General features: G+C 50.1%; 1 protein-coding gene across 1 annotated transcript; it reads left to right on the forward strand.

Moving 5' to 3' along the window:
- Positions 1-2,897: 2,897 nt before the first annotated feature.
- On the forward strand, positions 2,898-15,146 carry LOC143844309 (uncharacterized). The gene is made up of 4 exons (XM_077351224.1): positions 2,898-3,384; positions 6,536-6,701; positions 7,635-7,776; positions 15,044-15,146. Exons 1-4 carry the CDS (start codon positions 3,369-3,371, stop codon positions 15,062-15,064), a joined length of 345 nt encoding a protein of 114 aa, XP_077207339.1. The 5' UTR covers positions 2,898-3,368; the 3' UTR covers positions 15,065-15,146.
- Positions 15,147-15,673: the final 527 nt, after the last annotated feature.

A 15,673-nucleotide genomic window follows, 5' to 3' on the forward strand; every position in this document is an offset into this window, starting at 1 on the left:
AGAGGGAAAAAGCCGTCTTATACGCCGGCAAATACGGTACATCTGCAAGTTCTTTTAGTATCCTTGGATGCAATTCATCTGGTCCAGAGGATTTGGTTTCATTTAAGGATCTGGCTGCCTTCTACTGATCATACAGGGGACCGAGCAGCTTTTTAAAAACCAACCATTAGCACAAGATGTCTTTTTGGGCTCCATGGACAATGTGCAGCATCTCAGAAATCCACCCACACAGAAATAAAGTGTAAAAAAAAAAATCCCAAAAGAGAGAGAATGCTGTATCATTTTGGCGTTGCGCCATAGCAATAGGTCAGTGTGGATTTTATTAAAGATGCATCTGTGTTATGGCATTACCGCATAGCAACACGGAAGTGCCTTTTTAAAAATAATAATAGTTTTGAGACTGGGAGAGGAAGAAAGTGTCGGTCCATAAGAGAACTGCTGTGCTGTGATTGGTGGCTTGCTGTGATTGACAAGCCAAAGAGCTGAGGGAGAAGTTTGGCTTGATTTCCCTTGCAACCTCATCAAGAGGCAAAAAGCCTCAACAGAGCAGAGAAAAAACATGGGAGGGGTCTCCCCGTGAGGAGGGCTGCAAACGCAAGCCTATCAAGATCATCCTGTATTCTGATTCTATCTTCTGTTCTATTTGTTACCCCACCCAGTTTAGTATCATCTGTAAACTTAATAAGTATCCTCTCTAAGCCCTCATCCAAATCATTTATAAATACGTTGAACAACACAGGCCCAAGGACTGATCCCTGAGGCACTCCACTTGTCACTCTTCTCCAAGAGGATGCTGAACATGGTCCCTTTGGGTCCAATCTGTTAACCAGTGACTGATCCACCTGACAGAATTAGGATCCATACCAGCTTGTCAATAAGTGTATCAGGTGGAACCTTATCAAAAGCTTTACTGAAAAACAGATAAATATGTCTACAGCATCCCCCTGATCCAGCAAGTTAGTTACTTCCTCAAAAACAGAAATAAGGTTGGTCTGACATGACTTATTTTTGCGAACCCCGTGCTGTGCCATAGAAATCACAGCTCTCTGTTCCAGCTGTTCAAGGGCTGAGGGAGCCCTGTGGGTTTGAAGTTTTTTCTCTTGTGAGGAAACAAAAATGTGAGTCCCACAGCACCTTGAATCACAACAAAGTTTTATTCCAGGTGTAAGATTTTGTGTGATCTTGCATCATTAGCAACCTCCAATTCCACTCTTCTTCCAGATAATATCCAATTCCTTCTAAAAGGAAACAAAATACTGATAAATGGCATCTACAACTCCCCGGAAGCAACAACTGGCCGCCTGCCCCCCATCTTCAAGAACAACGGTAAGAGTTTCCAGCTGAGTTTCTTGACTGTGCCCAAGGGAAGAGCCCTTGGAAGAGCTTGGGGGGCTCATTTTCTCCCGTGACCCCGCTCATTTTGCTGTTCTTCTTTTTATTTTCCAGAGGCGGCCAGTAAGAGCAACCCTGCACGGCTGGAGGTTCGGGGTGTGAGCTGCGCGAAGCTGGCGGGGGCGGGGAAGGCAGGCCCTGGCTCAAAGCGGGTCTGCTACCCACCTTCCATCCGTGAGCCAGGGCCCCCCGCCTCCCCCCCAGCAGCAGTCACACCCCATGGAAGACCTGCCCTCTTCCCCCCATTGGACAACATCGCCCTGGTGGCTCGCCACCAGGGCCTGCGGGGGAAGAGAGGCCCCCTCCAGCCGCGTCAGGGAGCTCCGCTTCCGGGGAGGAGAAGGCGGTAGGCGGGCAGAGATAAGTACTTTCACCTGGGAGAGTGGATGGTGGGGACGGGAATTAACATTCTAGAATCTTAATGTCTGGTTTCAAACCTGGACCAATGGCCACTGGCTGAAAGGCGCAAGCAGTGTGCTCCCCACCCTACAAAGGAAGCATCAGTGTATAGAAAGATTTCCTCCTCTGGGACCCCAATGGGAATTCCTCTAGATAAATTTGAGAGAGCAGCCTACGATGGAAGAGATCACAAAACCCATCCCAGAACTGAAAAATGCTTCCAACCCTGAATTAGGTCAGGCCTAAATACTCATGAAAACCATAGCTGCACCAGTCTGGCATAAGGTGTTACTGCTGTTGTAGGTGCCACATGGCAAAACCTTTGTCAAAACCTCTGTTGCCATACCTGAGACAATTTTGGTTCATAGAATACATTCTTTGTGTGTATTGGTATTGACAATATTGCTTAGAGATAAATTTGAATGCTGGAACCAGAACTGTTTCAACAAGCTGAAGTTAACTGCTTTGTCCACAGAACAGAGATCCCCCATCTTCTTCGGCTGTCATCGATGAGGGGAAAAAGTAATCCTAGTCCACAACTCCCAACCCAAATCACGTGAAATGATTTTGCCATGACTCCCCTCACAAGAGAAGACTGAGAAGTAGGAATTGAGCAGTTCAACGCACTCTTCATCACCTGTTACAATGTCACTTTCTTGCCCCTGCAATGGTCCTATTATGTCCCTATTCTTTTTTATAATTTGAATGTAAATGAACAACCCTTTTTTGTTGTAGCATTTTTTGCTAGCCTAAACTAATACTGAGATTTAGATTTTCTAACATGCATTGGTTATCTTTAAGCCTTCCCCCCGCTCCGGAGGTTTAAGCTGGGAGAGTGGAAGAAGCCTTACCCTAGCGGTAAGTCCTCCGGCCGGCTTCCCCTCGCCCAGGGAGCCTTCTGCCGGGCCCTGGGGCAGCTGAGCCTGCCCCTGGCCCCAGCAGAAGGTCCCAAGGCCACCTACCTTACTCTGTTCCTCCCTTCCTCCCAGCATTCCCTTTCTCCTTCCCTTCCTCCCAGCATTCCCTTTGCCCTTTCCTTCCTCCCAGCATTCCCTTTGCCCTTTCCTTCCCTTCCTCCCAGCATTCCCTTTGTTTTTCCCTTTCTCCCTTCCTCCCTCTCTTCCATCTGCCTCTTTCTGGCTACCTGTTTCTCTCCCTCTTCTTCTGTCTCTCTTCCTCCCTTTCTTTCTGTCTCTCTTTCTCCTTTTCCTCCTTCCTTTGCCCCATCCCTCCACTCACCCATCATGCTGGGGCCTGCTGTATTTTGCCCACAGCGGGCTTAATACCTAGTTTGTTTATATTCCTCCTTGGTTCTAAGGTTCCCCTTCCACTTCCAAATGAGTCTTTTTTGTTATTCAGTTCTTTTGAAAGCAGTTTATGGTGCCACCCTGGTTTCTTGAAGTTCCTCCCAGGTTTTCTCCTCAAAGGAATTGTCTGTGATTGTGCCTTCAGTATTTCATTTTTGAGAAACTCCCAACCTTCTTGGACTTCCATCTCCTTAATTGTTTCTGACCACAGGATTCTACGCAACAGAACTTTAAGTTTGTCAGAATATGCTCTCCTGAAGTCCAGCCTGTATGTACATTATCCAAGGTGAAATAAAATCTTTGAAGTGTCCAGGGTCTTCCTGGGAGGCAAAACACAAAAATCCCAAAAGAGAGAGAATGCTGTATCATTTTGGTGTTTCGCCATAGCAACAGGGCAGTGTTGATTTTATTAAAGATGCATCTGTGTTATGGCATTACCGCATAGCAACACAGAAGTGCCTTTAAAAAAAAAATAGTTTCGAGGCTGGGAGAGGAAGAAAGTGTCGGTCCGAACCCCAAATGTCTTCTCAGATGGACCACACCATCTCCCTGGTGTCCTGCTCACGTGGTGGGTGGAAAGAGAACCCTTTGGGGTGTCCCGGGGACACTCTATGCTCTCCCTCTCCCCCTCCCCTCCAGAGGGAATGCTGGTTCCTTTTAAAGAGCCGAACCCTAGGAAGAGAAAAAGTAGTGGGGAAAGTGGTGTTACAATCCTTCAGAGGACATGTCAATCCTGCACAAGGTCGGGTTGATGGCAAAAGACCAAATCTGGCTTAGGACATGAAAGAAGAAGTACTGAAAACCCATCCCTAGGAGAGAAGGGAGGCTGCTTGGTTCCACTGGGGCCATCTGCCATGGAAAAGGGCTCTTTAAGACGCCACGCATGGGACAGAAACCGGACTGGGCAAAGCAAGCTCCTTGCTGGAGTAGTTGCAACAAAATGTAGTACCTCCCCACCCCCTCCCGAGGAAGCCCGAAAGTCCTTATGTCTTCCAGATGCTAAGGCAAAACCTCTGGGTTCCCTTTCCATCCGTTGTTCTTGGTCTGGCCTTCTGGAGCTGCTGCTCCCTGAAGGGAAGGACAGGTGACTGCCCCACCCCCAGCACTTCCCATGTTGCCCACTCCTGTCCCCACTATCCACTCTCCCAGCTGAAAGTACTTACCTCCTCCTGCCTACCACCTTCTCCTCCCCAGAAGCGGAGCTCCCTGACGTGGCTGGAAGGGGCCGCTCTTCCCCCGCAGGCCTTGGTGGCGAGCCACCAGGGCGGTGTTGTCCAATGGGGGGAAGAGGGCAGGTCTTCCATGGGGTGTGGCTGCTGCTGGGGAGGGGAGGCAGGGGGCCCTGCAGGGTTGCTCTTACTGGCCGCCTCTGGAAAATAAAAAGACGAACAGCAAAATGAGCGGGGTCATGGGAGAAAATTAGCCCCCCAAGCTCTTCCAAGGGCTCTTCCCTTGGGCACAGTCAAGAAACTCAAGTGGCCCCAACCCTCTGCCTTTTGCAATGCAGAAATCTCAGCAGCCCTTACAGGTCCTTGTTACATCCCCTTCTTGGTGCTAAGCCCCTGTGGGGCAGCAGGAGGACCTCAGGCTGAGTTAGGGCCTCAGAGGGAGCGTGTGGCTCTGGCCAGCTCCGTACCCCAGATGTCCTTTCATTTGGGGTACATCCCCTCCCTGGTGTCCTGCTCATGAGGGGGGTGGAAAGAGAACCCTTTGGGGTTTCCTGGGCACACCCTGTGCTTCTCCAGGGAAAGTTCTGGCTGCTTTCCTAGGGCCTGGCCAGGTGGGCTCTTGAGAGGTCATCTCTACAGGGAGACCATGCGGGTCTTTGGCTGCTGGTGTCTATTGGCTCTAAGACTGTCAAGCTAAGCCTGTCTGCTCTTTCAGTCCTCAGCTGGCCCCCCTTTCTTAGGGATCCATCCTCGGTCACAATCCATCCTGGGCCCATAGGGGGGGGGGTTTCTTGTGCTGGGGCAGGTGCTCTGAAAACTTCACTCCCCAGGGCATGGGGTTCCCAGTGTGTCTATGGCAGCTGGAAACTCTTACCGTTGTTCTTAAAGATGGGGGGCAGGGGGCCAGTTGATGCTTCCGGGGGGTACTGATGCCATTTATCAGGTTTCCTTTTAGAAGGAATTGGATATTATCTGGAAAAAGAGTGGAATTGGAGGTTGCTAATGATGCAAGATCACACAAAATCTTACACCTGGAATAAAACTTCTTCTTTTTATTTTCCAGAGGCGGCCGGTAAGAGCAGCCCTGCACGGCTGGAGGTTCGGGGTGTGAGCTGCGCGAAGCTGGTGGGGGCGGGGAAGGCGGGCCCTGGCTCAAAGCGGGTCTCCTATCTGCCTTCCATCCATGATCCAGGGCCCCCTGCCTCCCCCCCAGCAGCAGCCACACCCCATGGAAGACCTGCCCTCTTCCCCCCATTGGACCACACCGCCCTGGTGGCTCGCCACCAAGGCCTGCGGGGGAAGAGCGGCCCCCTCCAGCCGCGTCAGGGAGCTCCGCTTCTGGGGAGGAGAAGGTGGTAGGCAGGAGGAGGTAAGTACTTTCAGCTGGGAGAGTGGATGGTGGGGACGGGAGTGGGCAACATGGGAAGTGCTGGGGGTGGGGCAGTCACCTGTCCTTCCCTTCAGGGGGTAGCACATCCAGAAGGCTGGACCAAGAACAACGGACGGAAAGGGAACCCAGAGGCTTTGCCTTAGCATCTGGAAGACATTAGGGCTGTCGGGCTTCTTCGGGAGGGGGTGGGGAGGTGCTACATTTTGTTGGAACTACTCCAGCAAGGAGTTTGCTTTGCCCTGTCCGGTTTCTGTCCTATGCGTGGCGTCTTAAAGAGCCCTTTTCCGTGGCAGATGGTCCCAGTGGAACCAAGCAGCCTCCCTTCTCTCCTACGGATGGGTTTTCAGAACTTCTTATTTCATTTCCTAAGCCAGATTTGGTCTTTTGCCATCAACCCGACCTTGTGCAGGATTGACATGTCCTCTGAAGGATTGTAACACCACTTTCCCCATTACCTTTTCTCTTCCTAGGGTTCGGCTCTAGAAAAGGAGCCAGCATTCCCTCTGGAGGGGAGAGGGAGAGCACAGAGTGTCCCCGGGACACCCCAAAGGGTTCTCTTTCCACCCACCACGTGAGGAGGACACCAGGGAGATGGTGCGGTCCATCTGAGAGGACATCTGGGGTTCAGACCTGGCCAGAACCACCAGTTCCCTCCAAGGCCTTAATCCAGCCTGAGGTCCTCCTGCTGCTCCACGGGGGCTTCGCAATAGGAACGGACTGTGACAAGGCCCCATATGGACTGCTGACATTTCCGCACCCGAAAGGCAGAGGGTTGAGGCCGCTCGGGGACTCTGACTGTGCCCAAGAGAAGAGCCCCTGGGAGAGCTTGGGAGGCTCATTCTCCCCCCAGTGACCCTGTTCTTGTTTTTAATTTCCAGAGGCACCCAGGAAGACCAAGGAGGGAAGGCAAGACCTCCGCTCTTCCCCCAGGAAAGAACATCTGCCTGGTGTAATGACACCAGGGCCTGCGGGGGAAGAGCGGCCCCCTCCAGCCGCGTCAGGGAGCTCCGCTTCCGGGGAGGAGAAGGCGGTAGGCGGGCGGAGGTAAGTACCTGCAGCTGGGAGAGTGGATGGTGGGGACGGGAGTGGGCAACATGGGAAGTGCTGGGTGTGGGGCAGTGGCCAAGTCGCCCGTCCTTCTGTTCAAGGGGCAGCAGCTCCAGAAGGCTGGACCAAGAACAACGGACGGAAAGGGAACCCAGAGGTTTGGCCTTAGCATCTGGAAGACATTAGGGCTGTCGGGCTTCCTCGGGAGGGGGTGGCGAGGTACTACATTTTGTTGCAACTACTCCAGCAAGGAGTTTGCTTTGCCCAGTCCGGTTTCTGTCCCATGCACAGCGTCTTAAAGAGCCCTTTTCCATGGCAGATGGCCCCAGTGGAACCAAGGAACCTCACTTCTCTCCTAGGGATGGGTTTTCAGCACTTCTTCTTTCATGTCCTAAGCCGGAAGTGGTCTTTGGCCATCAACCCCACCTTGTACATCCCTGTAATATGGCTCAGGATTGACATGTCCTCTGAAGGATCCTAACACCACTTTCCCTTCTCTCTGCCTTCTCTCTTCCTAGGGTTCGGCTCTAGAAAAGGAGCCAGCATTCGCCTGGAGTGGAGGGGGAGGGGGAGAGCACAGAGTGTCCCCAGGAGACCCCAAAGGGTTCTCTTTCCACCCACCTCTTGAGCAGGACACCAGGGAGATGGTGTGGTCCATCTAAGAGGCCATCTGAGGTTCGGACCTGGCCAGAACCACCAGTTCCCTCCAAGGCCTTAATTCAGCCTGAGGTCCTCCTGCTGCTCCGTGGGGGGTTAGCAATAGGAATGGACTCTGACAAGGCCTCATATGGACTGCTGAGATTTCAGCATTCGAAAGGCAGAGGGTTGAGGCCGCTCGGGGATTCTGACTGTGCCCAAGAGAGGAGCCCCTGGGAGAGCTTGGGAGGCTCATTTTCCCCCAGTGACCCTGTTCCTGTTTTTAATTTCCAGAGGCACCCAGGAAGACCAAGGAGGGAAGGCAAGAACATGTGCCTGGTGTAATGACACTAGGGCTTGCGGGGGAAGAGCGGCCCCCTCCAGCCGCGTCAGGGAGCTCCGCTTCCGGGGAGGAGAAGGTGGTAGGCGGGTGGAGGTAAGTACTTTCACCTGGGAGAGTGGGTGGTGGGGACGGGAGTGGGCAACATGGGAAGTGCTGGGGGTGGGGCAGTGGCCAAGTGACCCGTCCTTCTGTTCAGGGGCCAGGAGATCCAGAAGGCCAGACCAAGAACAACGGGCGGAAAGGGAACCCAGAGTTTTTGCCTTAGCATCTGGAAGACATTAGGGCTGTTGGGCTTCATCGGGAGGGGGTGGCCCCTCCTGGGGAGGGAGTGAAGCAGAGGCTAGAGGCCATCTGGTCCTTGTAAAAGAGGGCTGATCTGTCCTCATGTGGGTCACAAGTCAGAAAGAAGGCAGGAAGTCCTGTTTTCATCCATGTTTTGATCCTGCAAATGTGAAACGTGATGTTTAGTTCACAGTGTTGCAGGGGAATAGGTTTGTAGCTACAACAGTCCTGACCAGGGCCTATTGCCCCTCCAGGGCCAGTACTACATTTTGTTGGAACTACTCCAGCAAGGAGCTTGCTTTGCCCAGTCCGGTTTCTGTCCTATGTGTGGCGTCTTAAAGAGCCCTTTTCCATGGCAGATGGCCCCAGTGGAACCAAGCAGCCTCCCTTCTCTCCTAGGGATGGGTTTTCAGCACTTCTTCTTTCATGTCCTACGCTAGATTTGGTCTTTTGCCATCAACCCGACTTTGTGCATCCCTGTAATACAGCTCAAGATAGACATGACCTCTGAAAGATTGTAGCACCACTTTCCCCACTGATATCTCCCACTGCTAGGGCTTGGCTCTAGAAAAGTCTGTTTTCCACAACCCAAACGAGAGTCAGGGCCCTCCGCCTCCCCCCAGCAGCAGCCACACCCCAGAGAAGTCCTCCGCTCTCCCCCCCCAGCAGAGAACACCCCCCTGGTGTCAAAACACTAGGGCCTGAGAGGGAAGAGCAGCTCCCAACAGGGAGCTCCACTGGTGGGGTGGAGGAAGAGGTGCTAGGCGGACAGATGCCTTGTAGCCTCCAAAATCTCACCAATCCTATTTGCAGCTAGTGGCCTATTTGCCAGGCCATGAGTGGCCTATTTGCCAGGCTGTGAGGTGGAGGAGATGTGGTTGGGGGACAGGTGACCCTCCCAATGCAGGAGGTCCTCTTGTTGTAGAGGGGAATGTACCTTCCTTGAGCAAGGCGAAAAAGAGATGGGACCCAATTTTTTTTTTGTCCCAAAGTTGTTATTGCTATGCAATCTGGATTGTCTATGCTTTACTTGGTCACCCTTCTGCTAATGAATCTGAAGGGAGGGAAGGCATAGAAATGGGCTCCTTCCATCTCCTGAGGAAAGTGTCCCCCAGGGATGCGGGATCTAGACGTCCCCTGGGACAAAACTGTTGGCATTTTGTGTTGTCGGCAGTGACAAAGAGTTCTCTCTTGGGATATCCCCACAGTTGAAAAATGAGGAGCAGATATACTGTTGATAGTGACCATTCCTGGACCTGATTTATGTCTCTGCTTAAGGCATCCACCCTGGTGTTTGGTTTTCCTGCAATGTGAATTGTGGATATTAGAGCCCCATTAGTAATAGCCCACTTCCCAATTCTGGTAGCTTCCCAAGGTGGACCTTGTGCCTCCCTGTTTCCTTGTGTGACATCCTGCAGCTTCATTGTCTGAAGTAATCTTCACACGTTTTCCTTTCCGAATGCCTAAACAGGAAAGAAGAGCCTTCCTTCTAGAATGTTAATGTCTGGTTTCAAACTTGGACCAATGGCCACTGGCTGAAAGACACAAGCAGTGTGCTCCCCACCCTACAAAGGAAGCATCAATGTATAGAAAGATTTCCTCCTCTGGGACCCCAATGGGAATTCCTCTAGATAAATTTGAGGGAGCAGCCTACGATGGAAGAGATCACAAAGCCCATCTCAGAACTGAAAAATGCTTCCAACCCTGAAGTAGGTCAGGTCTAAATACTCATGAAAACCATAGCTGCACCAGTCTGGCATAAGGTGTTACTACTGTTGTAGATGCCACATGGCAAAACCTTTGTCAAAACCTCTGTTGCCATACCTGAGACAATTTTGGTTCATAGAATACATTCTTTGTGTGTATTGGTATTGACAATATTGCTTAGAGATAAATTTGAATGCTGGAACCAGAACTGTTTCAACAAGCTGAAGTTAACTGCTTTGTCCGCAGAACAGAGATCCCCCATCTTCTTCGGCTGTCATCTATGAGGGGAAAACGGGACATCTGCAAAGACGGCCACAGACTTTCTTTTCCACATTTCTAGTTGATGAGCAATCAAATGATCATATGAGGAACCCCTTATTCTTGGGGGTTCTCTACTTCCCTATTAAAGAGATCTTGCCAGACTTTAATTATTTGAATAGAGTGTTCCAAGATGGTATCAGGATGCCCACCACCAATTACATTATTTCAAAGATGAAGAGCATTGTTGGAATTAAGAAAATCTTTGGTATAAGGCCAACAAAGAAATTATTTGCCTAAATTGAAATGACGCTTGGCAGCCCCAATTTACCCAGCATGGCATTGTGATGTGTAGGCTGGGAGTCCCTATCCTTTCTGACCCTGCGGGGGCCTTGGAATTCTTCTACGGGACAAGGGGAACCCTGGCTGAAGAAGCGTCCATGCGCACAAAAGCTCACACCTTGAAATCACACATACGTAGTTAACCTGGATTACACCTGGGGTTATGCCAGGTCTTTGCAACCAATCCAGGGAGACAGGGTGATAATGGAACAGAAGGTATAAAAGAAAGAGATTATCTTTGCTGCCTTGAGGAAAATTGTTTCTTGCCTGACTTTTTCTGCCTTTTGCTAGCAAAGTATTTCATCTCTCGGGCTACTCAACTGGTCCCCCCTCTTGCTTCTCCACTTGCCTGGGAGGTTGGGGGGCAACCTTTTTTGCATGGAACATTAGGGTAGCAGCAGCCTCCTAGGGCTAGACAGGCAGGGGGAATCTGAGCCCTGCTGAACAAGGTAGTCCCTTCCTTGCTTGAAGGATTTGGAGAACATGCCCAGAAGATGCCAAGGTGTGCTCACAAAAACATCTGCCCCACCTGGCAGACACAGCAGGAAGGATGAGTTGCAGGTAACTAATCTCTCCTGACTCATTGCAGGGTGTGAAGAGGGAATGGGAGAAGACCCCTAGCTAGGTCACTATCTCCTCCGTCATGCATGAAGCCAGAGCCTCCTGGACTGCAGGAGAGAGCTCTCGAGGGGATGCAGGATCAGGACTTGGGGAACTGACAGGCCCAACCAGGGAGAAGGGCTGGCATGCTGGAACCCTGTTCCTCGGGACCACACCACAGGGCCTGCCCTTCAAAACAGCTTGGGTCTCCAGGGGCACTGGTCTCTGAAGCCTGAGAGCTGTTGGAATTATAGTTCTTCAAGCTGCCCACGGAGGCTGGCAACCAAGAAGTGTTTCCCGACAGAGGGAACGAATCCCTGCCAAATTCCCCTAACTCACCCCTAAGTTCTTCTCCCCCCCTACCCCTCTTCTATCTCAGGCCACCAGCTCCTGGTTGGTCACTCCTTCTGCCTGCCCTGAGGACCTCTCCTGTCCTCAGCACAGGCCTCTCCAAGGCTCCTTCCTGCCTCTGCTTAATTGGCTGCAGCATTGCCATGGGGATGGCCAGACCCAGCCTTGCATCACAATCCGTCTAGTGGGACATCCTGCCCCCCAACACCAGTGGGGTCACTTGCACCAGTAGCCTGGAGCATCAACAATGAGCATCCTAAAAGCAAACGGTGAGTCCAGTTTGGAAGATTTCTGAATTAATGAATCATAGAATTAGTTGGAAGGGACCTTGTGGGACATCTAATCAGACCCCCTGCACTATGCAGGACACTCTCAACCCTCTTGCTCATCCACTGTAACCTGCCACCCCCTTGAACCTCCACAGAATCAGCCTCGCTATCAGATGGCTATCCAGCCTCTGTTTAAAAATTTTCAAAGATGGAGAACCCGAGGAAGCCTATTCCACTGAGAAACTGCTCTGTCAGGAACTTCTTCTGGATGTTTAGATGGAATTTCTTTAGAATCAATGTCATCACTTTGGTTCCAGTACATTACTCTGGGGCAACAGAGAAGAACTCTGCTCCATCCTCTGTATCAGTGGTCCAATCTTTTTATCACCGGGGACCACTCAACGCTTGACAATTTTACTGAGGCCCGGTGGGGGTGGGGGTAGTTTACTCCTCTACTCTCAACCACTGCCCTAATGCTCTCTGATCGCTATGGTAATGTTTTAACATCCCTTCAAAATAAGATACAGACACGCCACAACAATGAACATAAGGAACAATTTATTTTCATGGAAATTTTAACTCATGACAATGACAAATCAATGGGAACCCTGAGCTTGTTTCTCTGCAATGAGATAGTCCCATCTGGGAGTGATGGGAGACAATGATACCCGAAGTGTGTTGTAAAGGGCCGGGGGGATGAAGTAAAGTGTTACCCAAATTGAGTGGACACGTGTCCTAAAAACACGTATCTTTGAGCTTGTGGGGAATATTAGCTCAAATGCTGCGAGAGGGGGATAACTTAGCGTTTATCGGATCGTTACCTATGTCTACGAGGGTTTATTACACCCGTGGGAACTCAAGGCAAACACAGATTTAAATGGTAAGCTTTTATTGAAAGGAAAATAACAAAAAGGCACACAAATAGCTAACACACATACAAGCAGTCATATAGAGAAGGGGGAGGAAGAGTGGAAGGCTTGATAGTTACCTGTCCGAGGAGTGGTGGGTCAGAGGAAGGAGCACGAACCAGCGTGGGAGGTCCCGGGTTGGAAGACACTCAGAGTGGCTGTGTGAAGCCACAGTTTTTATAGGATTTTGGGAAGGGGGCTACGTGACAAGGCTCAGGTAAGCATGTGCTGGACGTTTCCAGGGTTCCCGGAGATTAGGACAATACCTGGCCAAATGGGGGGTGATGGCCGTAAATGGATTTGGATAAAGGTATTAATGGCTCTGAGGAAGAGAGCCATCAGGTCTAGCTGGCAGGATGTGGGGAGGAGATTTCCCCTGGCAGAGGGGCCAAGTGTGAAAAATGTTGCAAGACAAAGGATTTTCCTAGGAGCCCTTAGGCAAACAGGAGGAAGCCAGTCCACTCCCTTAGAAATACAATGGGGGGGGGGGGTCGAGAGTAGAGCATGGAGGCACCTGGATTTCCAAACCTGTAGCTGAGAACAAGCCTGGGCTTGTCCTGGTTCTCAAGATGGAGTCTGCTCTGACATTGCCCTGCCAGAGTGACTTGGTCTGTCCTACGTCTAGCTTGCTCCCAAGTCTAGACTGTCGCGCTGCGCTATTGGTTAAGGAGTACAGTGTGCCAAGGCATAAGGCAGGGATCCTGCCCCCTTCTGTAGTGAATTATATGTCCAATTTATTCACTACAGACCAATATACTCTGTTTCAAGTGTTGGCAAAGGGTGAAATTTAGACTAGAAATTCAGAGAGAAAAGTGGGGCCATCTTCTGCCACTATAAAAACTACAAAAACTTAAGCCAAATTAAAAACAAAACACATTTAGGAGGGGTTTGGATGACTTAAGGAAAGCTGTGAAGTTGCTGTTCCTCTTTACCACAACCACTCAAAACTAAATGTAACATATATGAACTATGAACTAGCTAAGCATGAGGTCTCCACCATATGAATAAAGCAATGAACCAATGCAAACTAATATGTTGAGCAAGGCAATCTAGCAAACAACAGACAAAAAGCAAATGCAGTGAAAACCAAATTCTATGCAGGCAGGAAACTGTGGGCAGTACCTGAGCAATATTTTAGAATGCGAGCACTAGGCAATCCTAAAAATGCTGGCAATGAATACCAAGCAATTACTATGAAGCAGGCAGAAAGTGGTAGAAACTAAAAAGTTAGACAATGAACTTAGCAATGGCTTCTAATAAGCAATGCAATAAGAACAAGATAAAGCTAAGCAATTTAGCAAAACATATATACGTAAACTAGCAAACTATTTAAAACTGATACAGGCACAATGCAATAGACAGTGAGTTGAAATACAGGGCACAATACAATTTGGAATACAGACAATACAGTTTGAAAAACTTCCTCCTCCCCCCCTTGTCCCATTGGTAAAGGTGGGAGTGAAGCTGGAAATTCCTTGAATAGTTGAATATGAGGATTGATGAAGATGAGCAACTGGTTCAGCAGTTGAAGATGTTGATATATATATGCATATATATATAAGACATTGCTGGGTGATGTTTGCAAACACGTAGAATGATGAAGGAGGTTCCTCCATGGGGGTAAAAAAAGTGGTTGTGGAAACAAGCCAATAGCTGGAGGGAAGAAGGCGTCCTTTGCGGCCCACATCCAACTAGTCAATGGACCACATGTGGTCCGCGGCCCACAGGTTGAGGATCGCCACTCTATAAGGCAGCCTTTTAAATACTTGAAGATGGTTATCAGATCCCATCTCAGTCATCTCCGCTTCAGGCTAAACAGACCAAGCTCCCCAACCTTTCCTCATATGTGTCTCCAAACCCCTCACCATCTTTGTTGCCTCCAAGTGAGGCTGAACCAGAGCAGAGTAAAGTGGTACCATCACCTCCCCCATCCTATATTGGTGTAGATGGTTTTTCCTAGCTAAGTGCAGAACTTTACATTTGCCCCTATTGAACTTCATTATATTCAGCTTAGCCCACTTCTCAAGCCTATCAAGATCATCCTGTATTCTGATTCTATCTTCTGTTCTATTTGTTACCCCCCCCCAGTTTAGTATCATCTGTACATTTAATAAGTATCCTCTCTAAGCCCTCATCCAAATCATTTATAAATACGTTGAACAACACAGGCCCGAGGACTGACCCCTGGGGAACTCCACTTGTCACTCTTCTCCAAGAGGATGCTGAACATGTTCCTTTTGGGTCCAATCTGTTAACCAGTGACTGATCCACCTGACAGAATTAGGATCCATACCAGCTTGTCAATAATTGTGGAACCTTATCAAAAGCTTTACTGAAAAACAGATAAATATGTCTACAGCATCCCCCTGATCCAGCAAGGTAGTTACTTCCTCAAAAACAGAAATAAGGTTGGTCTGACATGACTTATTTTTGCGAACCCCGTGCTGTGCCATAGAAATCACAGCTCTCTGTTCCAGCTGTTCAAGGGCCGAGGGAGCCCTGTGGGTTTGAAGTTTTCTCTCTTGTGAGGAAACAAAAATGTGAGTCCCACAGCACCTTGAATCCCAACAAAGTTTTATTCCAGGTGTAAGATTTTGTGTGATCTTGCATCATTAGCAACCTCCAATTCCACTCTTCTTCCAGATAATATCCAATTCCTTCTAAAAGGAAACAAAATACTGATAAATGGCATCTACAACTCCCCGGAAGCAACAACTGGCCGCCTGCCCCCCATCTTCAAGAACAACGGTAAGAGTTTCCAGCTGCCATAGACACACCAGGAACCCCATGCCCTGGGGAGTGAATGAGCAGGACACCAGGGAGGGGGTGTGCCCCAAATGAAAGGACATCTGGGGTACAGAGCTGGCAAGAGCCACACACTCCCTCTGAGGCCCTAACTCAGCCTGAGGTCCTCCCGCTGCTCCACAGGGGCTTAGCACCAAGAACGGGATGTAACAAGGACCTGCAGGGGCTGCTGAGATTTCTGCATTGCAAAAGGCAGGGGGTTGGGGCCACTTGAGTTTCTTGACTGTGCCCAAGGGAAGAGCCCTTGGAAGAGCTTGGGAGGCTCATTTTCTCCCATGATCCTGCTCATTTTGCTGTTCTTCCTTTTATTTTCCAGAGGCAGCCAGTAAGAGCAACCCGGCACGGCTGGAGGTTCGGGGTGTGAGCTGCATGAAGCTGGCGGGGGCGGGGAAGGCGGGCCCTGGCTCAAAGCGGGTCTCCTATCCACCTTCCATCCGTGAGCCAGGGCCCCCCGCCTCCCCCCCAGCA

Source organism: Paroedura picta, chromosome 9 (genome assembly GCF_049243985.1).
Source record: "Paroedura picta isolate Pp20150507F chromosome 9, Ppicta_v3.0, whole genome shotgun sequence".
Lineage (NCBI taxonomy): Eukaryota > Metazoa > Chordata > Lepidosauria > Squamata > Gekkonidae > Paroedura > Paroedura picta.

Coding starts and splice junctions, on each gene's coding strand:
- LOC143844309 (XM_077351224.1), top strand. Junction 6,702..7,634: donor AAGGCGGTAGGCGGGCGGAG/GTAAGTACCTGC, acceptor TTTAATTTCCAG/AGGCACCCAGGAAGACCAAG. Junction 7,777..15,043: donor AAGGTGGTAGGCGGGTGGAG/GTAAGTACTTTC, acceptor CTCTTCTTCCAG/ATAATATCCAATTCCTTCTA.